Source organism: Delphinus delphis, chromosome X, assembly GCF_949987515.2.
Source record: "Delphinus delphis chromosome X, mDelDel1.2, whole genome shotgun sequence".
Classification (NCBI taxonomy): domain Eukaryota; kingdom Metazoa; phylum Chordata; class Mammalia; order Artiodactyla; family Delphinidae; genus Delphinus; species Delphinus delphis.
The window spans coordinates 125533881-125561772 of NC_082704.1; the positions used below are offsets into that span (position 1 = coordinate 125533881).

A 27892-nucleotide genomic window follows, 5' to 3' on the forward strand; every position below is an offset into this window, starting at 1 on the left:
GGGGTCATTTTGGTTGTCACCGTGGTGGCGAGGGGTGCTCCTGGCACCTGGTGGGGGGAGACCAGGGATGCTGCTCCACAGCCCACAGTGCATAGGACGCCCCGTATCAGAGAGTCACCAGCCCCCAATGTCAGTAGTGTGAGGCTGAGAATTCTGACTAGAATGACTCTGTCATCTATCTATTAATCATCTGTGTATCTATCTATGTATCCATCCATCCACCCATCCATCCGTCATATCTATTTGTCTCTATATTAATAAATAATCTATCTCTAGCATTTATCCATCTAGCATTTATCTAACATCTATTTATCTATCTACGATCTATGTATCTGTGGCCATCCATCCATCTAACTGCCCATCCATCCATTGTATCTATCAATCGTCTATTCACCTTATCTATCCATCATCTATCTATCTATCTATCTATCTACTATCTATCTATCTATCTATCTACTATCTATGTATCATCTATCTATCTATAGCCCTGGCACACAACGAGGGGCGATTCGGTCCCCCAGTGGCTAGGACATGCGCAGACGGTCGGTTGTCCCCAACTTGGAGGGCAGCTACTGCCATCTAGTGGACAGAAACCAGACATACTGCTAAATACCCTGCAATCGCCCAGGGCAGCCCCACAAAAATGAATGACCTGCCCCCAAACAGCACTAGCGCTGAGGCTGAGAAGTGCCGCACGCCCAGTGCGCCCCGTCGACCCCATCTCCGCCCCCCACCGCGCCCCGGGGACCCCTCATCTCCGTCCCCCACAGCACTCGCGGGGACTCCTCCACCGATTCACACGGACACTCCTTTTTTTTCCCCCATCGCCCTCTGAGTGCTCCCAAGGTGCTCCTTGGTCTCCGGGATCTGAGGACCTGGAGACCGCCCTCGCCCCAGGCCCCCAGCCCGCGCCCAGCTCGCGTCGCCGGCTGCGTGGGGGCGGGGCTTCGTGGGTGGGGCGGGGCTTCGTTCGGGGCCAGCACGGAAGCGGTCCGGAGCCGCTTCCTCCGGGGGGGGGGAGGGGGGAGGGGGGGAAGGGCGGGCCCTGGGTGGGGCTTCGTGGCGGTGTGGGGGGGGGGGGTGAGGCCTGGGCGGAGCTACAGTGGCCGGGGCGGGGCTTGGTTGGGGCGGAGCCGGGGCGGGGCCTGGGCCGCGGTGGTAGGCGCCTGTCGCTGGGCGCGCGGCCTGGGGCGTGCGGTTCTAGGCGCGGAGTCGAGCTTGGGTCGGGTCGCGGCGGCACCATGGTGCTGTGCCCGGTGATCGGAAAGCTGCAGCACAAGCGCGTGGTGTTGGCCAGCGCCTCCCCGCGCCGCCAGGAGATCCTCAGCAACGCGGTGAGCGGCCTGGGCCTGGCCTGGGCCGGGGTCTGCAGGGCCGGGGTCTGGGGCGGGCCTAGTGGCCCGGGGGCTAGTGACCAGGACTTAGCTGGGGGCGGGGTGGTGTCTGCAGGGCCGGGGCCTAGTAACTGGGAGTGGCCAGTGATGGGGGGGGCAGGGTCTGGTGGCTGGAGACGAGTGACCGAGGGTCCTAGTGACCTGGGCTTAGTGGGGGGCGGGGGCACGGGGGTCGGTTGGTCTGCAGGGCCGGGGCCTAGTGACTGGGGGTCTGGGGTCTCTGCAAGGCTGGGGCCTTGAGGGAACCAGGGGGCAGGACCCTAGTGACCGTGGTCCAGGCCTGTGGGCCGGGGGGAAGGAGGAGTCTACCTGATCTGGGGGCCAGCGTCTTCCAGCCAGGGCCTGGAGACCTGGTGCCCTGCCGGCCGGCGTCTGTGGGCCTTCAGGCCAAGGCCAGGTCTGTGGGCCTGAGCCGTGTCTGTCCAGGAGTTGGGAGGGAGCGGACAGAGGCTCCAGTGGAGGCTTGGTCTTGGTGGGGAGGCCCTGCCTGGTGGGGGGGAGTGGGCTGGGGTAGGGATAGGTGCCGAGTAAGGGGTGCTGCCTGTACCTTCGGGGGAGGACGGGCGGGTGCTGTGCTGTGTGGCGTGGGAGGGTAGGGTAGGGGGGAGTGGAGGGGGCCCTGGCAGGACATGGGCGGGGTGAGGAGCGGTAGGTGCAGAGTGAGGGGTGCCGGCTGGGGTTGTACAGAGCCAAGGGGGGCTCACAGTGTGGTCCAGGGGGACCTGGGGGTGCGGGAGGTCCGTGATGGAGGGGAGGGCGCTGGGATGCAGGGAAGGTAAGAGCCAGCTGGGTGCTCCACGGGGCTCCCCGTGGGGATGGGAGTTTTATCCTCTGTGGCCAAGACCCGCAGTCCTGTCCCCCATCCCACTCTGGATGTCGCTGTGTCCGTGACCTGCCTTCCACAGGCGCTGCCTGGTCACACGTGTTGGGGACCAAGTTAAAGCAGCCATGTTCACCCTCGCGCAGCCCTCGTTAGTGGCATTTTTGTGGCATTTCCTGCAGGCGGTGTCATTTCAGTAGTTTGACCCCTGTGGAGGCAAAGCCTTTGGGACTCTCTGGGAGCCCTTTGACCCCTCGGGGCTGCGGGCCCCAGCATGGCAATCAATACAGCCCTGCTGGCCTCTGCGTGTGCAGAGGTCTTCCCGCCAGCGCCCCCGGGTCCTCTGCAAGTCCCGCACCCCCTGCGGCCGGGGGCTGGCGCTGGGTCAGCACCCAGTGTCTAGACCAGATAGTCAGGGAAGGTGGGCCGCGCGGGGAAAGGCCAGTTCCTGCAGAGCCTGCACGTCCGTCAGCATCCTCAGGTTCCTCCCATAAACCCTCCTGACCCCTTCTGTCCTGTTGCAGGGCCTCAGGTTCGAGGTGGTCCCTTCCAGGTTCAAGGAGAAGCTGCACAAGGCCTCATTCGCTACTCCGTACGCATACGCGGTGGAAACAGCCAAGCAGAAGGCCCTGGAGGTGGCCGGCAGGATGCACCAGGCGAGGGCTCCTACTTCTGCTTCTTCCTGGGTCTCCTGCTAGGAGGGCCTCTTCAGGTTTTAAACATACGTGTTATCAATAAGTGCAGTTAGTCTAGCGTCTCTGCGGCTGAGGGTCCTCGTGTTGTGCACTGCTGTTAATTTACGTGATAGTATCACTTATAGAACATAGCTTACCTCTTGCTTTGCTAGAATGTAACATACTATTGCAATTCCCATCATAGTATCATTTACGATAAAGAATTGATCTACCTGATCTATTACTAGGTGTTACCATGTCATATGCTATTGTAACTAATATAATAGCATCGTTTATGATATAGAATTAATGTAGTTTATCTGTTACTAAGTGTTACTATATAATATATTGTGATATTTAATATAACAGCATCATTTATGGTACAGAAATAACCTAGCTTATCTACTCCTGTTCCTATATAATATCCTATGGTATTTAGTACGTCAGCATCATTTACGATATAGAAACAATGTAGCTTATCTATTACTGTTACCATATAATATACTATGGTATTTAATATAACAACGTCATTTCTGATATAGAAACAATACAGTCTCTGCATTACTATGAGTGTTACTATATAATATATCATTGCAATTAACATAACAGTATGACTTACGATATAGAACTAACTATAGAATTAATGTACCTTATCTATTATTAGGTCTTACTATATAATATACTCTTATAATTAATGTAATTACATTAATTGTATCACAAATGTATCATTTATGATATGGAATTAACGTAGCTTCTCTATTGCTGTGTGTTACTATCTAATATGCTAATTAATATAATAGTGTCATTTATGATACAGAATCAAAGTAGCTTACCTGTTACTATGTGTTATAATAATACCTAATCGCAGTTAACATATAGGACCCATATATTCAAGTTAATGCTGTAAGAAGTATTGGTATAAATAAACGAACATTGACGGACTGATTTCCGGCCGTGGAAAGGTTAGAATTTAAGTGCAGCCAGAGCAGAAGGTTGTGTGCAGGTTTCCAATGAGTGTCTTGGGGTCACGTCTTCCTTGCTTGGCGTGTCGAGGACACTGAAATCTTGCTTTCCGAAGTGAGACTGGATTCGCAAGTAAGCAGCGATGCTGTGTCATGTGCGTCATGGCATGACAACGTGTAAGACGTGCAGAGTCGTCCTTTCTAAAGCTGAGTCTGGATTTCTTGCAGAAGGACCTGCGGGCCCCTGACGTTGTCATCGGAGCAGACACCATCGTGGTGAGTCTGCTTTCTGGCTCTCAGCGTGGCGGGCATGTCCTTGGTAACCGAAATCAAGGCCTCGGCAAGGCTGGTTCTTTCTGGAAGACCTAAGGGAGGATCCGTCCCAGGCCTCTCTCTCTCTCTCTCATCCCCACCCCCCGGCTTCTGGTGGTTTGCCTGAAATCCCGGGTGTCCCTGGGCTTGTGGCCGCATCCCTCCCATCTCTGCCTCCGTCTTCACATGCCTTCTCCTCTGTGTCCCAGTTTCCTTCTTCTTATAAGGACACCAGTCATCATGGATTAGGGCCCACCTACTGCAGTACGATCTCATCTTAAATTTTCTTACATCTGTAAAGACCCTATTACCAAATAATGTCCTGTTCACAGGGCTGGGCATCAGGACCCCGGCAAATGTTTTGGAGGGAAACGGTTCTTGCTAAGATAGGGGTTTTGGCCACTGAGGGCTGGACTTTTTGGTGGGAGGTCACAGTGATCGGTACGGTAGCGGTGCCATGCTGGTGACAACCCTCTGTCTGAGACCCTCGCTGGCCTGATGGCAGGCATCTCCCAGGGATGCTGGGCCTCATTGCTAGGGTACCGTCATGGTCTCCAGGCGAGGGACCACCTGTTTGAAAGAGTCTGGAGTTACTGTGTAGAACAGGGAACTATATTCAATATCTTGTAATAACCTGTAATGGAAACGGATCTGAAATACATATATGTACATATATATATATATGTATACGTATAACTGAACCACTTTGCTGTATACCTGAAACTTACACAATATTGCAAATCAACTGTAAAGAGTCCAGGGTTGGAAAATGCCAGATGGGGTGATCCCAGGGTCTGCCTTGCCCTCAACGTGGCATTTGTTTCTGTGCAGCCCAGGTGGATGGGACCTACCTGTGTGCAGGTGAGAATCAGACATCGTTTCTGGTTCATGCTTAAGGCTGCATGGAAGTAAAAGAGTGAACGGTGCAGGTTCTTCAAAATGTTAGTCGAAGAATTACAATATGACCCAGCAGTTGTGTTATGGGCTGAATTGTGTCCCCCAACCCGATTCCTATATTGAAGTCCTAGTGCCCAGGACCTCAGAACATGACTGTATTTGGAGATGGGGTCTTTAAAGAGGGGATGAAGGTAAAATGAGGTCACTATGGTGGGTTCTGATCCCACAGGACTGGGGTCCTTATAAGAAGGGGAGATCAGGACACAGACACACACAGAGGGATGACCCTTTGAGGACACAGGGAGGAGACTGCCGTCTACACGCCCAGGAGAGAGGCCTCAAGAGGAACCAGCCCTGCTCACACCTGGATCTCAGATTCCAGCCTCCAGGACTGGGAGAAATAATGTCTGCTGTTTAAGCTGCCCCGTCTGTACTGCTCTCGGGCAGCCCCAGCTAAGACATCTACGCTTAGGTACATGCCCCAAAGAATTGAAAACAGGTGTCCAGACAAATATTTGTACGTGAATGTTCATAGCATTATTCGCAACAGCCAAAAGATGTGAACAGCCCAGACATCCCCCCTTTGATGGACGGATGGGGTCCATCCACACAGTGGAATATGACCCAGCCATGAAAAGGAGCGCAGCCCTGACACAGGCTACAGCGTGGATGGACCTTGAACACACGATGCTGAGTGAAAGAAGCAGACACAGAAGGACACACAGTGTGTGATTCCATTGACAGGAAACGTCCAGAACGGGCAAATCCACAGAGACAGAGAGCGGGTTGGGGTGTCAGGGGCTGGGGAGGGAGGTGGGGAGTGACAGCTCACGGGGATCGAGTGTTCCAGATGATGAAAAAGTTCTGGAACTCAACAGCGCTCCTCGCCCAACCCTGGAAATGTACCACACACTTGAGTTCAAAATGGTGAAATTCATTATACACATCTCTCCTGCTTTAAAAAAAAAAAAATGTGAATCTAAACAGTAGACAGTGCCGTTTGCACAGACCAGCCTAGGGAGCGGAAAAGGACGCTTTCCCTCCCGTTTCTCTTGCAGGCGGTGGGAGCGATGATCCTGGAGAAGCCTGTGGACAAGCAGGACGCCTACCGCATGCTGTCAAGGTGGGCCTTGGCCGTCCTATGGGGAAGTAGCCCTGCATCCGACAGAGCCTGGGCCCGGTGGAGGGGCCGGGCTTCCTCGGGGTGGGCTGTGGGTGTCCGTGCATCACCTCCCCCGTCTCCCACCGGCAGCCCCTCCAGGTCCAGGTCCGAGCATGGGCCGGTGCCTCGAACGTCCGCTGCGCTGGCTTTGCCCTAACGGGCTCGTCCGGGAGCCCCGTGTCTGCCCCTCCTCACTTTCCTCATCCTGACTCCCCCTGCCTTGTCGCCCCAGGAGCCCAGTGCCCCCGAGCTCCCGCCATGGGAAGCAGGCCCTGTCCCTCTCAGCGTCCCGGAACCCTGCCCCCGGGCGGGAGCGGGGGGCCACACCACCGCCCACCTTCAGGGTCTCTTCCTGGCTCAGCACTCCCACGTGTCTGCGCCCAAGAGAGAGAAGGGACCCGAGAAAGAGCCGCTGAGAGCTGCCAGGACCCGGGTCCTCCCGGCGTGGCCCAGGTGCTCCGTCCTCTCATCCCGTGAGACGGCCCGGCCATCCCCCAGCCCCGACTCCGAGGGCACCGAGCGCCCTCTCGCCTGGACCTGCGCGCTTGCTGCGGGAAGGTTTCCCCGGAGGCCGCGTGGCCAGGGCCGGCGGGTGGACCAGGGGCTCGCGCCCGGTGGTGGCAGGGATGGCGCTGTCTCGGACACCCCACACGGTCGCCTGCTGGGCCCCGTCGTGTCTTGCAGGCTGAACGGGAAGGAGCACAGTGTGTTCACGGGCGTGGCCATCGTCCACTGCTGCAGCAAAGGTACCACGGCCCCCTCCGTCCCCGTCCCCCCCCCCACCCCCGGAGTCGGGTGTCGTGAAGGGAGCCTGGGGTCCTCGGGGACGGCTCTGTCTTTGCTCCCCGTGACCCTGCCTTCCCGTCCTGCCTGGGAGCGTCAGGGTCCCACGGGGAAATCCTGGGGTGCACCCTGAGCGCCCGATGGAGACCGTGCTGGGGGGCGGGGGCCGTCCTAAAAGCCCGTCCCATGCGACCGGCCCAGACGCTTTCTCTGAGGTTTTTGGTCTGGAAGGTGGAGGAGTTCGGCCCCTGTTGGCGAGGGTTTTCTCTGTGTGTGTTTTGGCCGAGCCCTGTGGCTTGTGGGGTCTTAGTTCTCCGACCGGGAATCAAACCCGTACCCACTGCAGTGGAGGCGCAGAGTCCTAACCACTGGACCGCCAGCGAAGTCCCAACGGGCTTTTTTTTTTTTTTTTTTTTTAATGCACAATTTTTAAAGCTGCTTAAGAGATATTTTAGGTCCAGGAAGGACCCTGAGGCTGACTTTGAGCTCTTGGGCTCCCCGAGCACATCCCACAGGTGGGTGACCGCGCACCTGTCTGCTAATTAGTGATTGGGTTACTCTTACCTTCTTGGTCTGTCCTGGACTTTAACCTGTGCTCTTTGGGGAGAAAGCACTTGCTGGACAGTGTGGTTCCTTTACCTGGGGCTTGAGACCACAGGCATCCATCCTTCCCCATCCTGGACACCAGACGTCTGAGGTCAAGGTGGCCCAGGGCCGCGCTCCCTCCAGAGGCTCCAGGGGAGGGTCCTTCTTGCCTCTTCCAGCTTCTGGGGGCTCCAGGCATCCCTGGACTCGTGGCCGCCTCCCTCCCATCTCTGCCTCCGTCTTCACAGGTCTTCTTCTCTGTGTCTGTGTCTCTCCTCTTCTGTCTCTTAGAAGGACCCTGTCATTGGATATAGGGCCACCCTCCTCCAGGAGGACCTCATCTCAGACCCTTTGTTCCATCACATCTGCAGAGACCCTGTTTCCTAATAAGGTCCGGTTCTGAGGTTTTCAGAGGGTGTGACGTTTGGGGGGCACCGTTCACGCCAGGACGGCTGGTGTGGAGAGCCCTCACAACTGGCCGCCATGCACAGCCACCGTACTGTGGGCCTGGGGCATTTCCAGCCCCACAGCCGAAAGCCTCGTGTAGACTGCAGCATCACCCTGTGGTAACTCTGCTCCACGACTTAGCACAGAAACCGGAGGCCCGTGTCATCCGGCTCTGCAGGCTGCAGCTCTTTCTCCTGCTTTTGCCAATTCTGTTGCCCTCTTTCTGTTTTATTCTTTCTCTTTTCCCTTGTCTAAAAGGAACCGTTAACGACCGTGTGTGAATCCCACGCAAAGCTCAGGCCAACTCCCCCCAAAGGCAGTGGCTAGAACCTGGGGACGCGGGGGCCTGGTGCCGGCCACGTACCCTCACTGCGGGGTCCTTCCTTGCAGACGGCCGGCTGGACACGGAGGTCTCGGAGTTCTACGAGGAGACCACGGTGAAGTTCTCAGAGCTGTCAGAGGAGCTGCTGTGGGAGTACATCAACAGCGGAGAGCCCATGTGAGTCTCTGTTGGGAGCTGCGGTGCCGAGTCCCCACTGTGGGCGGCGGATACACCGGGCGCGTGGCTCAGCCTGTGTTGGGGGCCAGGGCTCCTGACGAGCCCGGTGCCCCGGTGCCTGGAAGGTGCTGGAAGGATGCCTTCCTAGGGGTCCCCGTCCCGTGGATGCTCCTACAGCGCAGCCAGCCCTCCCAGGGTGCCACGCCCGCTCCCATGATGGTGGGGCAGCCGGGGCCGGTCCCTGGAGGGCAGAGGTCACCATGACCCCAATGTCACTGACCGCCCCAAAGCGCGCCGGGTCCGGGCAGCAGTCTTCTCAAGGTCACGGAGGCTCAGCTCGTCCTGCAGCCTCGCTGGCTTCACTCCCCACCCCCGCCGGGGCTGGGCTCGGCGCCAGCTGGTGGCTGGTGGCCTCGCCACGGGTCTGACGGTGCCCCGGGGACCAGCCTCCCCATGTATCTTCAGGAAGCGGCTCACTCAGGGTGCTCACGAGGGGCCGGGCACCGACAGCCGTGGGGAGGTGAGCGCAGAAGCCCTGGGCTCCTGAGACCGAGGGTCCGAGCGTGTGTTCTGCTGGTTAAAGCTGGTCTCAGGCCTGCTCAAGGTAAAGGCAGGGGAGAAGAGTCTCCCTGGGGTATTGATCTTGTGGAAGCAGCCCCAGCAAAGGAACTCCCCGACCGGCTTGTCCTTCTGGCGGGCGTGGGAGCCCCCTTTGCAGGGTAGTACGGGAGTGCTGTGCGCCCAGCCCTGTTCGCACCATCTTCTGTGATGAGTCCTCAGGAGCCTCAGATGTGGGGCATCCTAGTCTGCTTGGGGCCCTAAGAAAGCGCTACAGGCAGGGAGCTCGTAAACAAGAGACTTATTTCTCACCGTCCTGGAGGCTGGAGGTCTGAGATCCTGGCGGGGCCAGACTTAGCGTCTGGTGAGGCTGCTTCCTGGTTCATAGATGGTGACTCCTCGCTGTGTCCTCGCCTGGAGGAAGGGGCCAGGGAGCTCCCTGGGGTCTCTTTTAGGAGGACACTAATCCCATCCACGGGGGCTGCACCCTCATGACCTCATCACCTCCCCGAGGTCCCACCTCCTGACACCATCGCGTTGTGGGTTAGGATTCCGCAGGGTGCCGGGCTCTGGGTGGTGACGGCTGTCAAGAGCGGAGCTGCTGGGTATCGGGGTGTCTGATCAGGACAACACACCAAAACGAGAGGCAGGGTCAGGCCGTTCACCGCTGCAGCTGCAGCGGGACCAAGAGGCCGAACCAGAGGGCATGCCAGCTCCCCTTTCCCCCAGGAAAGGGCCCGGGCGAGGGTTGGGGGGTGAGCGCAGGCGTGAGGACCATGGGGGTGGGTTCACTGCCGGGGGGCCGCCCAGATCACTGCCCCTGTCGCTTGATGGACCCGTGTCTGGCACAGCGGGAGAGGCGGGGGAGTCAGGGCGGAGGGAGGGGCTTCACGGGCCCCTCTTCCCCCGTAAGGAGGTCTCAGCAGTGGCGCCCGGGGAAGACCTGGGCCGAGGACCCACATGCATGGACATCCGAGGGACGGGGATGCAGGTGGCAGGAGAGTACGGCCGGGGGCCTGGGTCCTTGACAGCAATCCCCCTCCCCTCAGAGAGCCTGCTGGTGGCCATGCGCCAGGCCTGGGGTGGGGGGCAGCTTCCTGAGTGGCCGCCAGGTGCCCCTCGTCACGTCCCAGGGGCGGGACCGAGGGGTCACTGGGATCTGGGCCCGGACGCCCCAGCGCACAGCCACCCGGGTCCAGGGTTGGTGGGTTCCCCTGCAGGGGGCCTGGCTGCAGGTCTGCTGACCCCAGGAAGGTCAACGTCGCTGCCATCTTCTCTACCCTCCTTCCCTCCCCGCTGTGGTTCCCCGCCCCAGGGACAAGGCTGGCGGCTACGGGATCCAGGCGCTGGGCGGGATGCTCGTGGAGTACGTGCACGGGGACTTCCTCAACGTCGTGGGCTTCCCCCTGAACCACTTCTGCAAGGAGCTGGCACGGCTGTACTACCCGCCCCGCCCCGAGGACCTGCGGCGGGTCAGGCACGACTCCATCCCCGCCGTCGACACCTTCGAGAACCTGAGTGACTCGGAGGCAGGTGGCGCAGACCCAGGTCAGAGCGCCAAGGGCGGCCGTGGTGGCGAGCAGGCGGACGGAGACCGGTCACAGGCTCCGCGCGCGCTGGATGCAGCCCTTAACGGGGCGGACAGCCGGCCCCGGTTCCCCACAGGCCTCCTGGAGCTGATGGACGGCTTCAAAGCATCCAAGGTACTTGTGTGATTCATGACCACATGACCCCAACACAGGGGAGCCCAAAACCGCACGCATCCATCCTCGCCCATGCCGGGGACCACAGCTCAAGGTGTCCCAGGGCCGCGCTCCCTCCAGAGGCTCCAGGGGAGGGTCCTTCCCGCCTCTTCCAGCTTCTGGGGGCTCCAGGCGTCCCTGGGCTTGTGGCCGCGTCCCTCCCGTCTCTGCCTCTGTCTTCCTGGGGCTTCTCCTCTGTGTCTGTGTCTCTTCTCTTCTGTGTCTGTCATTGGATGTAGGGCCACCCTCCTCCAGGAGGACCTCATCTCAGACCTTTCACTTCCTCACATCTGCAGAGACCCTGTTTCCACATAAGGCCTCATTCCCATATTTTGGGGGTCAGGGCATGCACATATCCTTTTGGGGCCACCGTTGAGCCCATAACTGTGGTCTGTGCCTGGAGGGGGCAGGGTGGGGTCTGTGCGGGTGTTTGAAGGTAAGCAGGCCTCACGTGACCCCAGCGAGGGGCCACATTATGTCCCAAGTCCAGGGAGGTGGGGCTGGAATGCTGGCCGTGCGGCCGCCTCTGGGACCCTGCAGCCCTGCTGGCCGGGCAGCAGGTGGATGGTGGCCCCCAGGACACCAGCTGCCTGCAGGGCAGACCAGGTCAGTGTGTGTGTCCTCATCGTCCTGTGGCCTCGGGATCCTGGGCAGCCGTCCCAGCCAGAGGGCGTCCTGGGCAGGGGAGGGGGCAGTGCTGGGCCAGCTCGATGCTTCCTGGAACCACCAGGTACCTTTGACCACAGGTTGCCCTGTGCCCACGTGCAAGGCAGCTGTGTGCAGGTGCTTCGGGGAAGCCCCAGGCCCGGGGCCCGATGGGAAGTGGGTTGGGCAGCGGCCCACCCAGCTGGCCTCCACCGTCTCTCTGGCTCTTGCGGACGCACTTGTGCACCCGCCCAGCTGTGACACGTGGCCCGGCCCACCCCCTTCCCCACCAGACCCTCTCCTGCAGCTCTGGGCTCCTGGGGGTTGGAGCAGGGGGCGGCCTTGCTCGCGCTAGGGCCCCTCAGGGGTAGCCTCAGTGGCTCGTGGAGAGACAGGACACTGGCTGGGGAAGGACTGGGGGCCTGACCTTCCCCCCTCCACCCCGGCCACCTTCCTGTCACCTCCTCCGCAGGAGAGGGGACCTGTGTGCCTAGGACAGAAGGTGGTTATGCTGCGTTGTAGGTCAGATTCTCTGATCCACCTGGAGATGCTGGTGCAGACAGCGTTGCTGCAGCCCGTCAGGCTGGCGCCCGGTGGAGCTGTGCTGTGCTTCCACGGTCTGTCGCTCTAGCATCTGTCCATCCATCCGTCTGTCCATTTCATTTGTCTGTCGTCTATATCATCAGGCTATATATACTGTCATCATCGTCTGTCTGTGTACCTGTCATCTGTCCCTCCATCCTCTGATCTAGGTGTAATCTATATCCGTCGTCTATGTGTGTCTATTGTTTACCTGTGTCTGTTGTTACTATCATCTGTCTACCTTCTGTCCATCCATTCATACATCTGTCTCCCTACCTATCATTTATCTCTCCACCAATCTATCAATCATCTCTCCAGCTATGTATCTGTGTTTATATCTATCATTTATCTATACACATCATTATATATATATATCATTATCTGTCTTCTCTGTATCCACCATTAATCTAGCTATCATTTACCTATCTGTTTCTATCTGTTATCTATGTTTATCTATCTGCATCATCAATGTATGCATACCTATGGTTATCTATCTATATAACTATCATCTGTCTATCCATCCCTCTACTTATCTGTGTGTAATTTATATCTATTGTCTCTCTATATCTGTTATCATCTGTCTTCTCTCCATTGTTCATCCATCCATTTTCCCATCATTTCTCTGTCTTTATCTATTTATCTGTCATCTGTCTATCCACCTGCTTATCTGTCACGTCTATCTGTATCTATCGTCTGTGTCTCTATCTGTTTATCTATTTATCTGTCACCTGTCTATCCACCTGCTTATCTGTCACGTCTATCTGTATCTATCGTCTGTGTCTATTTTTATTCCTATCTATGTATCCACCCATTTATTTATCATCTCTGGCTATCTGTATATATCATCTACATGTCTATTATTATCACCTGCCTACCTGTCTATCCCTCCATCCACCCATTTACTTATCACCTGTCTGTATCTGTCACCTACCTACATACCTCCCCATCTGTCCGTCCACCCTCGTGTGACACGGATCTCCTTACAAAGGTCTCCCAATGGCGGACCATGCCGACCAAGCCGGGGTCTGCTGGGGGTCTTGGAGCAAGTGTCACCCACCCCCGCCCAAAGTCAGTCATGGTAGTTCTGGGCGCAGCTCAGGTAGGCCCTTTCCCGAAGTGCCCCTTTACTCGTCCCTGGAGGTGTTTGCGTTACGACGAGGTGAGAGCTCCAGGGAGGTTTACGGTGTCACGTGAGGGTGTGTCCTGAGCAGCGTGGAGCGTCCGTGCCCTGCGCAGAGGCCCCGTCTCCACGTGGTCTCATCCTGAGGTCCTGGGACTTGGGGCATCGACATAGGAACCTTGAGGGGACACCACACAGCCCCTGACAGCAGCGCTTTGGTCTTTCTCCGCTGGGACAGTTTCTCTGCTTGGTGTTCATCGACTTGGTCTTACCTGGAGCAAACCTTGTACAACCTGGAGCCTAAACCCACTCGCCTCTGCAGAAGTTTCCCTTGATGAGCTCGATGTTTTTGACCATCCTGCCGTCCCTCTTTGGAGTCCCTGGGAATAAAGAGCAATTGATAAGTCACGTTGTACGTCTAACTGTAACTGTTCTTCACGGACAGGTCCTGTTCACGGCTTGCAAGCTCAAACTGTTCGATGTGTTAAAAGACCAAGGCCCCCTGCAGGCCGTGGATGTCGCCCGCAAACTCAGCACCTGCGCGGGCAGGACTGAGCAGCTGCTGGATGTGTGCGCGGCCCTGGGTTTACTGGAGAAGACGCGCAGAGGTGAGGGGCTTCCTGGGTGTCTTTCCAGCAACTGTGCCTGCGAGACCAAGTCACCAGGTGGCAGTGGCTTCTGAGCCGAGGCAGGGAGGACAGACCATGCGTCATCCCTGTGCCCCAAGAATGCCCCAGAGGGTCAGGAGCGGAGGAAGGATGGAAGGAGGAAACGCGCGCGCGCGCGTGTGTGCGCGCGTGTGCGTGTGTGCGCGCGCGCATGTGCGTGTGTGCGCGCGTGTGCGTGTGTGCGTGTGCTTGTGTGGTGTGTTAGGAGACAGGCTTCTTTATGGGCTCAGAGGGCCTGTATCAGCCAGGGTTCTCGAGAGAAACAGCCCATAGGGTTTGCATGTGTGCACAGCATAGATAGCAGTTTATTCTTACTTATTTGTTTAGATAGGCAGACAGATGAGGTGGATGGATGGATAGGTAGATATCGATTGATAGTAGAGATGATAGATAGGTACGTGGATGGATAGCTAGATGATAGATGAACAGATGATACGTGGATGGGTGAATGGACAAGTAGGTAATAGATGGGTGGGTGGATAAATGACGGATAGATGATTGTTTGGTTGATAGGTGGGTGCATAGATATGTAGATAGATAAGCAGATAGATGGATGAAGAGGTAGAGGATAGAAAGATAGATAATAGAATAGATATGAGGGATGCATAGATCAATGATAGATGATAGAAAGATAGATAGATAGATGATAGAAAATACATGATAGATGGAGGGATGGGTGAATAGATAATAGATGGGTGGATGGATAAATGATAGATGAACAGAGAGATGATAAGAAGATAAATGATCGGTATATAGATCATGTATACATGCACAGGTGATAGATGATAAATGAACAGGTGGATGGTAGATGGACGAATAGGTGATGTTGAAGATAGATGATTACTAGATGAGAGAGATACATGTAGTGACTGATGGGTAATAGATGGATAGGTAGACACGTAGATAGACAGACAGATAAAACGAAGTAGACGGCGTATGTGGTAAATGGATGGATGAAGGGTGACAGTGTGGGTTTGCTGGGTGCACAGAGCTCTCGAGGGTGTTCTCAGAGCAGAGGGTGCTACGGATGGTCCTTGAGCAGATGGAGAGAGGCAGGGGCTCAGAAGACCCCAGAGCAGGAGACACAGCATCCCTTCTGTGGTGAGCAGGGAAGCAGGGTGCTGGCGGAAGCCCCCCAGAGCCACCCCTCATACGAGAGGCGGACAAGTACACGCTAAAGATTTGGGTCGCAGGATGCAGAACTTCCCCCCAGCCAGAGCATCTTAGTAATGTTCTCCTCCATTTTTTAAAAAAATGTATTTATTTATTACGTTTGGCTGTGTTGGGTCTTTGTTGCTGCGTGCGGGCTTTCTCTAGTTGTGGCGAGCAGGGGCTACTCTTCATTGTGGTGCGCAGGCTTCTCATTGCGGTGGCTTCTCTTGGTGTGGAGCACAGGCTCTAGGCGCACGGGCTTCGGTAGTTGTGGTTCACGGGCTCAGTAGTTGTGCACAGGCTCAGTAATTGTGGCACGTGGGCTCAGCAGTTGTGGCGCACGGGCTTAGTTGCTCTGCGGCATGTGGGATCTTCCCAGACCAGGGCTCGAACCCGTGTCCTCTGCATTGGCAGGCGGATTCTTAACCTCTGTGCCACCAGGGAAGCCCCTCTCCTCAACTGAAAATAATGACCAAATGTGGAGAAAGGGTCCAAGGTCCGGACTTCCAGTCCCTGCTACCTGGCAGACGCCCTGCAGGGTCCTCAGCTGAGCCCTGCCAGCCGCTCCTGTGCCTCTGCACGGGGCCTGGGGTGGGGCGGGCGGGGTGGGTGTTGCCCGTCAGAGGACCCCAGGCCTCAGAACTCAGAGCTCTCGGTCATTAGGGAACACTGCTCAGCGTCTGTGACAACCTAAATGGGAAAAGAATTTGAAAAAGCACAGATACGTGTCTATGTGCAACTGAATCACTCTGAGTGCACCTCAAACCAACACAACATCGCTCACCAACTATACTCCAATATAAAATAAAAAGTTTTTAAAAAATATATATTTATATAATTAAAGATAATAGTCTTTAAAAAAAAACGTGTGAGGACTTCCCTGGCGGTTCAGTGGTTAAGGCTCCACGCTTCCACTGCAGGGGGCCTGGGTTCCACCGCTAACTAAGATCCCGCGTGCCGTGCGGTGCCGCCACAAAAAGGAAAAAAAGAAAATTAAGCAACAGTAAAAATCCAGTTTCTAAAACAAAGACAACATGTAAAGTGCCAAATGGGGCTTCCCTGGTGGCGCAGTGGTTAAGAATACGCCTGCCGATGCAGGGGACACGGGTTCGAGCCCTGGTCCTGGAAGATCCCACATGCCGCGGAGCAGCTAAGCCCGAGCACCACAACTACTGAGCCTGCACTCTAGAGCCCACAAAGCACAACTACTGAGCCCGTGAGCCACAACTACTGAAGCCTGCGAGCCTAGAGCCCGTGCTCCGCAACAAGAGAAGCCACCGCAATGAGAAGCCTGCGCACCACAACGAAGAGTAGCCCCCGCTCGCCACAACTAGAGAAAGCCCGCGTGCAGCAACGAAGACCCAATGCAGCCAAAAATAAATATAATTAATTAATTAATTAAAAAAGAAAGTGTCGAATGGACAGTTAGTTTCAATAAACTTTTTAAAAGTTCAGAAAAGGAAAACCGTAGACACCATGCTGTTCTGTCCGTCCGACGACAGATGGTGTTACGTGGGGCTGTGGAGGTACAGGGCGTCTCAGCCACCGTCCCCTCTGCCTGCAGCCTCCAATTCTGCAGGTAGGGGTGTCTCGGAAGGGCCCTTGGAGACCGGGCCGGATGAACAGCCCGCCAGGAAGTGGGAAGAGAGCGGGGCGCCCCGTACCCCTCAGGGCTCCGGAGAGGCAGACCCCGCGGGATATGGACAGATGGGTCCGTGCCTTTGGGCTCCGGCGCGTCTGAACCCCTGCGGCTGGCCGCTCCGTGCTTCTCTGCTCTCAAGGCCGTCAGCTGATGGGATGAGACCCACCCACGTTACATAGGGTCACCTCCTTTACCCGAAGTCTGCTGACTTGCAGGTCGAAGCACATGACCAAACCGCGCCCTCTCCCCGACGGGGACGTCTCACTGGGGACTGTAGCCTGGCCAAGTGACCATCCCAGGGGCTTGGAGGGTCATCTCGAGGAAGAGCAACACCCTTGCGTCGTTCTCTGGGCCGCCTCTGGGCGTCCGTGCGCTTGGCACTTAGTCAGATAGACATCCCGATGACGCTGGGCGGTGGCTCGCCCCGCGGTCAGCTGAGCCGTCACACGGCGCTCCGTCCTTTCAGGTTACAGCAACACGGAGGTGGCGACCCTGCACCTAGTGTCAGACGGCGAACACTCTCTCCAGGGCGTGGCCGAGTACAATGACGCCCACGTCTGGGGCGTCTTCACACGCCTGGGCCTGGCCGTGCGGGAGGGGGCAGAGCAGACCCGCGGGGCTCTGGGGGCGATGGAGGAGGAACGCCTGTCCCAGGTACTGTAACCCCCGTGTTCCTTTTCACGCCCCGTCTGTGCTGCGAAAGGACCAGTGGGCACGGAAACGTCTCAGATTCTGGCCGACGTGGGAATCCCTGCGGGAGGCCGCCGTGACGGGGAGCGTGCGGCTGGCTGGTCACAGCTCCTGAAAAGAGGGCTTTTGTAGGAAGGGGCTGCCTTGACTCAAGGCACCGTGTTTCCTACGTGGAGTTGCATTGCACAGACTCCTGGTTCTTAGCTCAGCGCAGGGTGTGCAAAGGGCTTCCCGGCCCTTCCCCCGCCCCCTGGCACCCACGACCCCTGTTCACCGTTGTGTGGGAGGGAAGGAGTCTCAGAGGGTCTTGGAGGGTCTTGGGTGATAATCTGAGGGTCTTGGGTGGTCTGGGGGGTCTCGGAGGGTCTTGGAGGGTCTCGGGGGGTCTTGGAGGGCCTCGAGGGGTCGTAGAGGGCAGTGTCCTGGGAGGTGCTGAGGTCCCCAGGCCCGAAATCTGGGTGAAATGGCAGCAGCACCATCGTGGCCTCAGGCAACGAGTCCGGCCCCCTCGGGCCCCGGTCTGCACCCCCTGCCCCTTGGGATTTCAGCTGACTCCCTGCCCATCCCTCGCCTCCTGACCACCCTCAGGAGCCCTAAGAGTGTCAGGCCCAGGCGGGTCCCCTGCACGCTGTCCTGCCGGCCTCCTTCTCTGCCCCAGGGACTCATTCCCTCCCACCTGGGTGGGGCCCGAGCACACGTGGACCCCACCGGGGAGCTGGGCAGGGAGCCCTGGTCTCTGTAAACGGTCAGATCAGATCCTCCTCAGTGAGGCGACAGCTGAGGGGGCAGGGGGTCGTTACCCTCTAAGTCCTCCTGGTTTGGTCCAGTGAGACCCGAGTGGGGAGTCGGCAGTATCCCAGGAGGAGACCCCCTGCAAACTGGAAATCAGACCCAGAGAGTGCGCTGTGTCAGGGTGCAGTGGAGCTGCCCTCCTGGCAACGCTCCAGCCTCACCGCCTAGGTGGACACAGTTCACACCCAGTGCCCCCTCCCACCCTGCTCTACCCAGACCCCTCTCGCCCTCCTCTCCTCTACCCCGGACCCTCCCCGCCCTCCTCTACCCCAGGCCCCCTCCCACCCTGCTCTACCCCGGACCCCTCCCACCCTGCTCTACCGCGGACCCATACCCCTCCTCCTCTACCCCAGGCCCCGCCCACTCTCCTCTATCCCGGACCCCTCCCACCCTGCTCTACCCAGACTCCTCCCACCCTGCTCTACCCCAGACCCCTCCCACCCTGCTCTACCTAGGCCCCTCCCACCCTGCTCTACCCCGGACCCTCCCCGCCCTCCTCTACCCCAGGCCCCTCCCACCCTCCTCTACCCAGACCCCTCCCACCCTGCTCTACCCCGGACCCCTCCCACCCTGCTCTACCCCAGACCCCTCCCACCCTGCTCTTCCCAGGCCCCTCCCACCCTCCTCTACCCCAGACCCCTCTCCATGATCCCTGCTGAGCTCCCCACCCACACGAATGCTGGGTGGAACCTCATCCCGGGTGCAGGACGGCCTGCGCTCCGGGTGGGTCTCCTCAGACCTGCTTCCACCACCAGAGCAGGGAGCTGACGCTGCAGTTCATGAGGGCCAAGCACAGCCTCAGCAAACTGACCGCCCACCACGTGGCCACGGCCTTCGACCTGTCCCGATTCGCCTCTGCCTGCGACCTGGGAGGTACACTCACCCCCCCCCCCCCAGGAGTCGGGTGCAGAGGGCTACGTGCTTTTCTTCTTTTGTATTAAATCTAGGGCACCTTACCTGCTAATGAGACTTGCAGAATGGGGTTATCTCTACAAACCATCTGAGGACCTAAATATATCCAGGGTGGGTGCGGGGGCTTGAGCTGATATTCCCAAGTGCTAGGAGGTCCCGGGGATGGCCCAGGACCCCCGTAGAGGTTATGGGACCCTTCCTGGTGGCTGCCAAGTAGGGGAGGGGCTGTGGAGCCCGTCTGCTGCCATTGCGTCAGGTCTAATTATGCCACACACACCCTCCACCCCATCCCAACCAATCCTTTCCCCAGGACAGTGGACGGAGGAGGAGGAGTTGCCCTGCCCAAGCGGTGTAGTGGGATTGGTGTCCAGGAGGGCTCCTGAGCTGCCAGCTTGCGTTTCCCCACCCTCTGCTCGCCTGTCCTCCTGGCGGTCCAGAGTGGCTGCTGTGGCACCAGCCATTGCGGCTGCATTCCCGCAGCAGAAAGGGGCAGGGAAGAGTACGGCTCCCTAGAGCTTTGCTGCCAGGATTCCCCACGAGTCTGTGCCCACCCCACTCACCTGCTCTGGGCCAGCACCCGCCCACGAGGCCCTGACTTTGAGACACCAGTGGTCTCCCCACTGGCTGACCTCATTTCAGGGCACAAGCTCAGGCCGCATCTGAGAGCATCGTTTTGGTTTTGTCAGAGCTGAACTCTGGAGACACTCCAAGGGCTTCACACATGCCAGGAGGGTCCAGAGTCTGCCTTTGCTTCTCGCAGGCTGCACGGGCATCCTGGCCCGCGAGCTCGCCCAGGAGTACCCGCGTCTGCAGGTGACGGTGTTTGACCTCCCAGAGGTCACTGAGCTCTCTGGGGGCTTTCAGCGTGGCGGACGACAGACAGAGCGGATCCGCTTTGTGCCAGGTTAGCGTGGCTTCGTGTCCGCCGGGCGTCAGCATTTGGGTGACCTTATTTATCTCGTATGCAGAGCGGGTGTGTGTGTGTGTGTCGGTATACGTGTGTGTGTGTGTGTGTATCCGTCTCTCTCTGTGTTTCTGTCTGTATGTCTGAGTGTGTACATTTCTGTTTGTGTGTTTCTGGGTCTGTGGGTATGTATCTGTGTATATATGCACATTTCTGTGTGTTTCTGAGTCTATGTACATGTATATGTATGTATCCGTGTGTCTGTGTGTAGCTCTGTCTTTGTGTGTCTGTGTGTGTCTGTATCCATGTTCCCGTGTCTGAATATGTTTGTATCTGTGTATCTGTATATCTGTGTGTATTCTCTGTGTGTCTGTATGTGTCTTATATCCATGTTTCTGTGTGTTTCTGTGTCTGTGTGTGTATATATACTGGTGTGTCTGTGTGTCTGTGTGTGTCTCAGTGTCTCTGTGTGTCTGTCTCTATACATGTCTGTATCTGTGTGTCGATGTGTTTGTATATGCGTATGTGTCTGTGTGTGTACGTGTATCTTGGTGCGTGTTTGCACATCTGCACACAGGGGCGCATCTGCAAACCCCGAGAACAGGAGTTTGAAGTTCTCAGCGAGGGGAGTAGCCGGGCGGGAGGGCAGGTGGGGATGGGCACGGGCCAAGATCGGCGTCTGCAGATGTCGACCAGCGACCCAGGCCTCACAGGGAAGTGACACGGGGGCTACAGCAGGAGGGCCTTGGGGTGGATGTGAGGAAGGACTTCCCGGCGGGGCCGGATTGAAAGGAAACTCTTGACATCTGGTGACTCATCCACACTGCGGCCCGGCCTGAGGGTGGATGTGCTAGACGGGCCTGTGCCCCACGACCACCTGATACTTTCCTACTTAAAAAAAAAAGAGCCAGTCACCCTGCTGTGGACTGAATTGTGTCCCCAAGTGCCTATGTTGAAGCCCCACCCCCAGCGTGACTCTTATCTGAAGGTAATTAAGGTGAAGGAGGTCACAAGGGTGGAGTCCTAATCCCGCAAGACTGCGTCCTTAGAAGGGACACCAGGAACGTCTGTCTATGTATCTATCGTTTATCCATCATCTGTCTATCTATGTATGTAGCGTTTGTCTGTCATCTGTCCATCCATCATCTATCTGTGTATCGTTTATTTATCTATCATCTGTCCATCCATCCACTTAGTCATCTATCAGTGTATCTATCTGTCCATCAATATCTATTTATCCGTCTATCCATCCAAGTATTATCTATGTATGTATCATTTGTCTGTCTGTCCGTCCATCATCTATCTACCTGTGTATCGCTTATCTATCATCTGTCCATCCATCCACTTAGTCATCTATCAGTGTATCTGTCTGTCCATCCATCTATCATCTGTCTGTCTGTCCGTGCATTATATCTACCATCTAGCTATCCATCCATCCATTCATCCATTTATTCATCTATCATCTATGTAACTATCAATGTAGCTATCTACCCATCTGTCATATCTATCTATCTTTTATCTACCTGTCTTTATATCACTCATCTATCATTTATCTATGTATCATCTATTATTTATCATCTATGCATCCATCCACCTATCATTTATGTCCTATCCTATTTCTCTATCTAATATCTATTATCTGTCTATATCATGTATGTATCCATCCATCATATCTCTTCTATTATCTATCATCTATTTATCTATCACATGTCTATATCTCTCCATCCATCATATCTGTTATCAATCTATGTATCATCTGTGTATCTATCATTTATCTATTATCTATATCTATCTATCCAATATTTATCAATCAATCATTTGTCTACCCCTCTGTCTTTATATCAATCATGTATCTATCATCTGTCTCCCTCTCTATTATTTATCATCGATCTCTCCGTCCATCCATTCACCTATCACTTATCTGTTCTTTCTATGTATGTATGTATGTATGTATGTATCATCCATCTCTCCCCACTGTGAGGACACAGCGAGTAGGCCACTACCTACAAGCCCAGCAGAGGGTCCTCCGCAGGAACTGACCCTGCCAACACCTTGATCTCGGATGTCCAGCCTCCAGACCATGAGAAATCAGCGTGTGTTGTTGAAGCCCCTGTCGGTGGGACTTTGTTGCTTCTGCCTGAGCTGACAGACACACCCTAAAGCTTCAAATCTAGGAGCAGCACGATGGAAGCTGTGCTGCTGCTTCACCACGTATAGGAAGGAGAACCACAAAAGCAAAAGAAAAGGAAGTGCATATTTGCCCACCTCTGTGCAGCTGTCTGGGGCCGCCCCGTGTAGACTTGTCTGCACCCCCGTGTTTACTCTCCCCTCATGCCAATTCGAAGTGTCTGCTTGCTTTCTTGTTTTGTCTTGTGTGTGTAAATGTGAGCTACATCTGACCCTTTGTGGAACGAGGCAGGGTTAGGAGTCACAAATAGCAAAGGTGCTGTGTCCACAGTTACAGACACACATTGGGTAGATGCAGGGACAAATGACCCCAAACTGGGGGCTTAAAATGACCCGAATCCATCCTCCTTCAGTTCTGGAGACCAGACCTCTGAGGTCGAGGTGTCCCAGGGCCGCGCTCCCTCCAGAGGCTCCAGGGGAGGGTCCTTCCCGCCTCTTCCAGCTTCTGGGGGCTCCAGGTGTCCCTGGGCTTGTGGCTGCCTAGTTCCCGTCTCTGCCTCCGTCTTCACGGGGCTTCTCCTCTGTGTCTGTGACTCTCCTCTTCTGTGTCTTAGAAGGACATTGGATGTAGGGCCACCCTCATCCAGGAGGACCTCATCTCAGACCCTTCCCTTCATTTCATCTGCAAAGACCCTATTTCCAGAGGGCCCGTCCCCAGGTCAGCCCTTGAACGTCTCTTCTTTGGAGAACACAGATCTCCCCACTGCAGGCAGCGTCTCTTTCGGTTTCATCCCTTGTAGAACATGGTGCAACTCCTTTCTGTCGGGTGCAGGACCAGTTCCTGTGGCCCTAACGGTTCAATGCCATTTGTTTTTAAACCAGGTGACTTTTTCAAAGACAGCCTCCCGGAAGCAGATCTGTACGTCCTTTCCAGAATTCTGCAGGACTGGCCGGATGACAAACTCCACAAGCTACTGAGCCGGATCTCAAGCAGCTGCAAACCAGGTGAGACCACATCACGTACTTGCCTTTTTCAACACGTAAAGACAGTTTCCAATGTTAAAAAAAGCGTACATTTTATAGAGGAAGCTCCCCGTCCTCCAGCCCGCCGTCTGGTGCTCAGTTTACCGGCTCCCTGAGGATGCACCTGATTCTCGGGTGTCAGTGATGCGTTTCGGAACTTTATGGTGCCAGCGTCTGGGGCTTGGGCTCGTGGACACCCCCCCACCCACCCTAGCCATGTCCCTCCCCAGGCCCCGCCGGGCTCAGGGTCTCCCTCCTCCGATGATGATGATTTTCCGGGCTGCTCTGTGGTACCCAGCCTCTCCCCACGGCGCTCGGGGCCAACGTGGGTCATCGGGCTCGTGGAGTCGAGGGCAGCAAGCCGCCCGGGCCCCTCCCTGGGTCCCCACGTCCAGCGGCGCAAGACGAGCTCTCTTTCCACGTCCTGCGACCCCGGCGTCTCCCGGGGCACCTCCACTGCCTCTTCTGTGCAGTTATGAAACAAAATATTCAACAATCCGGGGTCATCTTCAACTCCCAAATGCCCCTCCTGTTCTCCACCTCTCAGGAAAACGACCCCCATTCCCGATCTTTTATTTGGGACAAAAACCAGAGCGAGGGTCGAGTCCATGCAGGCAGTGTCTGCAGGAAGTAACCACGTGGCAGCCGTCCTGGGGCCCCGTCTCCTATAGCCGTGACCTGTTCCCAGGACCCACGCGGTTCAGTACGACTGCAGCCCCTCCCCTGGGGTCTGAGCCCTGCAAGCTGTGACGAGCATCTCCATCTGGGGCACCCAAAGGGCCGTTTCTTGTTTGTTTGTTTGTTAGATTTATTTATTCTTTTTTTAGACTGTAGTTGCTTTACAACGTTTTGTTAGTTTCTGCTGTATAGCAAAGTGAATCAGTTGTATGTATACATATATCCCCTCTTTTATTTTATTTAATTTTATATACACTTTTTGGCTGCATCACGCGGCATGCGGGATCCTAGCTCCCCATCCAGGGATCAAACCCGCACCCCCTGCATTGGAAGCGTGGAGTCCTAACCACTGGACCGCCAGGGAAATGCCTAGGAAAATATTAATAAAAGCGTGGAAGGCTAAGTAAATTTTTTAAATGAGCCAGTTTTAGGCCCCCAAACAACAGTGTAGTTAAGGCATTCTTGTTGGTCCCTGTAGCACAATGAAGAGGGTCCCCCCCCAAATTCACGTCCACCTAGAATATTACTTGGAAGCAGGGTCTTTGCTGATGTGATGAAGTGAAGGGTCTGACATGAGGTCTTCCTGGATGAGGGTGGCCCTAAATCCAATGACAGGTCCTTCCAAGAGACAGAAGAGAAGAGACACAGACACAGAGAAGCCCCAGGAAGACAGAGGCAGAGACGGGAGGGATGCGGCCACAAGCCCAGGGATGCCTGGAGCCCCCAGAAGCTGGAAGAGGCAGGAAGGACCCTCCCCTGGAGCCTCTGGAGGGAGCGCGGCCCTGGGACACCTTGACCTCAGACGTCTGGTCTCCAGGACTGGGGGAGGATGGAGGTCTGTGGTTTTAAGTAGTTTGTTCCGGCCGCCCCAGGACACCCACGCAGCCTGTGAGATGCAGGTTTTCGTGTGGTCACAGGAGCATCACACGGACATTCGGGGTACCCTGTCCAAGAATGTGGCCCCAGGAGGGCTGGTTCCTGTTTGCTCCCTGCTGTGCCCCAGCCCGAGAACAGAGTCCCCACATAATGGATGGAACACAGTTGAGAAGGAAGGAATCACAAAACAGGGGTGCCCCCAGGGGCGAAGAAGGGCCGGGAGATGTGAGAGCTGGATTCTCACCCGCCTCAGAGACAGGCACTGAACCTGGGGACAGTCAGTTCCAAGTTGCCTTTATGCTGTGAAGGGTTTTTGGGGGGCGGGGGTGGGGGGGTGGGCATGGGTGTGTTGGAGCTTAGACCTGCTGGCTAGAACCGCTTGTTAAATGTTCAGCACTCCTGCCAGCGAGCTCATACCAAGCTGTCAGCGTGAAATTGGCAGTGGAGGAAATCCTTAGAGCTCAGAAATTGGCAGGCACGGGGAACCAGGCTTCCCTCCACCCCCGTAGCTGGGATTGCAAAGGTTGCCTGCACCCTGGGTACAGTGGGGGTCACAGATAAGAACTGAGCGTGACCTCCTGGGAATTCCCTGGCGGTCCAGTGGTTAGGAGTCTGCGCTTTCAGTGCCGAGGGCGCGGGTTCAATCGCTGGTCAGGGAACTAAGATCCTGCCAGCTGCACGGCAAGGCCAAAAAAAAGAAAACAAACCCTCAATATAGGGCTTCTGAAGCCGCTGAGTTAATAAACCCGTGTAGCCGTGAGTCTGAAAAACATAAAAACTGACAGAATGAGCGCACCATATGATCCCTTTTTTTTTTTGCGGTACGCGGGCCTCTCACTGCTGTGGCCTCTCCCGTTGCGGAGCACAGGCTCCGGACGCGCAGGCTCAGCAGCCATGGCTCACGGGCCCAGCCGCTCCGCGGCATGTGGGATCTTCCCAGACCGGGGCACGAACCCGTGTCCCCTGCATCGGCAGGCGGACTCTCAACCACTGCGCCACCAGGGAAGCCCGATCCCAATTCTTTTTATTGAAGTATAGCTGCTGTACAATGTTACATAAGTTACAGGTGTACAGTATAGTAATTCGCCATGGTTAAAGGTTACACTCCATTTATAGTTATTATAAAATATGGACTCTATCCCCTGTGCTGTACCATACATCCTTGCAGCTGACTTTATACCTAATAGTGTGGAGCTATGATCCCAGTTTTGTTAACTTCACGTTTACTTAAATGCCTAGAACCCAAATGAGATTTTGCACCAAAATTCTCCCAGTTACCGTCACCGGCAAGCAGAGCTGGGGCTCGTGTGCCACCACCTGCTTTGTGTCTCTTCTCGGGGTCCCCCCGGTAACCCAAACAAAAGGAAGAAGCAAGCGCGAGCTACCTCCTGCCCCTCTGCTCTCTGTCCCAAGGCTTGTCTTCTCCCGGCTTGGTTCCCCCTTCTTCACAAGCACTTCTGAAAATACATACACAGAGAGTTGGACAGATACAGGTGCGTGTACACACACACATGCACACTTTCTACTTCTCAAGGCTCTCATGTAGGTCGTTCCCACCAACAGTGCAGCTCCACATATAAACACCACTCTATATGAAACAGAGAACCAACAAGGACCTACTGTACAGCACAGGGAACTCTGCTCCAGTACGTTGGAATAACCTACAATTGAAGAGAATATAAAGAATATATATTTATATACCTACATGTATAACGGAATCACTTGTCTGTACACCTAAAACTAACACAACGTTGCAAATCAAGTATAATTCAAAAAAAAGAGAGATAATCTCGCTGAACCAATTAAACGTCAGAAAAAAACAAATCGTGCTCCTGGCACCGTCGTGGCCGGTGCTATCCCTGTGCCACGCAGGTCCGCCAGGGGCACCGCTGCCAGGGAAGTCCCGGTGCGGTTCATTATGGCATCAGGGAGGCTGCAGCTGTGTCCCTGCATTCAGAATCCCTGCCGTCCGTGTCTTCCTGCAGCGAATCCCTTCAGTGGGGAGCCCGGGGCACCCGCAGCCTGGGTCCTGAGACTCTTTCCCCACCCCGTCTCTCTCTGTCTCTGTGTGTCTGGCTCCCCAGGCGGTGGCCTCCTGGTGGCTGAAGCGGCGGCAGAGGAGGAGGGGGCGTCGCAGAGCCCCCGGCTGCGGACCCTGAGCGCCGGGCAGCCCCGGAGCCCCGACGAGCACCGGCTCCTTCTGCAGCGACACGGCTTCCAGGACGTGCGGGTGGCGCGCGCGGGGGACCTGCTGTGCGTGGTCCTGGGCACCCGAGCTGCGCCCTGAGGGTCACCGGGAACCCGGCGGGGCCCAGCACCCGGAAGTGAAGGGTTCCTGGAGAGCAGGTGTCACCGGACACATTAAAGGAGGCGGAAAGCACGGCTGTCTCCGCGCATCTGTGACGCGCCCGGGTGGTGGGATGCGTGGGCGGGGGGACCCCGGGGCCGGCGAGGGATGCGCGGGCCAGGCCAGGTCCCCAGGTGATGTCAGCATCTCCCTCGCTCCCTCTTAGCTGGTGACTAGATCTTGGCGCATCTAGACCCTACTCCCCAGTGTTTCACTCCTATTTTCAGTGCGTTTGTCCTCTGCCCTCCCGGCCGCGTGCACCTTCTCTTACCTTCAGGGCGGCGGAACCTACCTCTGCCCCCGTCCATGGTGAAACCGCGTACAGGAGCTCACGCGGTGGGAGGTTTATGGGGTCAAGATGCTTGTTTACTGCAAACGTTCTCCAGGTACCTGGGTGAGGCTGTGTCTCTTCTCTTAATGACTAGGCGAGTACAGTGGTGACTGCGTAGCAATGTATACGTTGTCTGTTACGTGTACACCATTATTGTTAGGAAAAAATGCCCCGAATGTCAGATGGGGTCCTTTCAAACAGGCCCCCTGTGAGTGTTGACATTCACCTGTGCTTTCCAGCTAAAACCACCACAGACTCTTAGATACATAACTTCCAAGAAGAGAGACGTATGTATAATTTTCTAGGTGTAAGGATATATTTTAGGGGCTTCCCTGGTGGCGCAGTGGTTAAGAATCCGCCTGCCAACACAGGGGACACGGGTTCGAGCCCTGGTCCGGGAAGATCCCACATGCCATGGAGCAACTAAGCCCGTAGGCCGCAGATACTGAGCCTGCGCTCTAGAGCCCGTGAGCCACAACCACTGAGCCTGTGAGCCACAACCACTGAGCCCGTGTGCCACAAGTACTGAAGCCCATGCACCTAGAGGCTGTGCTCCACAACAAGAGAA

The 27892-nt window shown here is 56.1% G+C and overlaps 1 protein-coding gene and 1 long non-coding RNA gene across 4 annotated transcripts; both read left to right on the forward strand.

The window, feature by feature from the left end:
* The first annotated feature begins 1143 nt into the window (after positions 1–1143).
* ASMTL (acetylserotonin O-methyltransferase like) lies at positions 1144–27026 on the forward strand. Of its 2 annotated transcripts, XM_060002480.1 has the most exons (13): positions 1144–1334; positions 2739–2870; positions 4079–4126; positions 6118–6182; positions 6906–6967; positions 8427–8535; positions 10409–10796; positions 13628–13790; positions 17111–17298; positions 18882–18999; positions 19799–19942; positions 22952–23074; positions 26731–27026. In XM_060002480.1, exons 1-13 carry the CDS (start codon positions 1242–1244, stop codon positions 26931–26933), a joined length of 1836 nt encoding a protein of 611 aa, XP_059858463.1. In that variant the 5' UTR covers positions 1144–1241; the 3' UTR covers positions 26934–27026. The 2 variants fall into 2 exon arrangements, with proteins under 2 accessions (XP_059858463.1, XP_059858464.1); XM_060002481.2 differs by lacking the exons at positions 1144–1334; positions 2739–2870 and adding an exon at positions 2909–2926.
* LOC138413975 (uncharacterized) lies at positions 11406–13593 on the forward strand. 2 transcript variants are annotated; one of them, XR_011246339.1, is made up of 3 exons: positions 11406–11441; positions 13051–13130; positions 13421–13593. It is a non-coding gene; the product is annotated as an uncharacterized lncRNA (long non-coding RNA). The 2 variants fall into 2 exon arrangements; XR_011246340.1 differs by lacking the exon at positions 11406–11441 and adding an exon at positions 12062–12097.
* Positions 27027–27892: the final 866 nt, after the last annotated feature.

Coding starts and splice junctions, on each gene's coding strand:
- ASMTL (XM_060002480.1), top strand. CDS start 1,242: ATGGTGCTGTGCCCGGTGATCGGAAAGCTGCAGCACAAGCGCGTGGTG. Junction 6,183..6,905: donor GCCTACCGCATGCTGTCAAG/GTGGGCCTTGGC, acceptor CGTGTCTTGCAG/GCTGAACGGGAAGGAGCACA. Junction 19,000..19,798: donor CTCTGCCTGCGACCTGGGAG/GTACACTCACCC, acceptor TGCTTCTCGCAG/GCTGCACGGGCATCCTGGCC.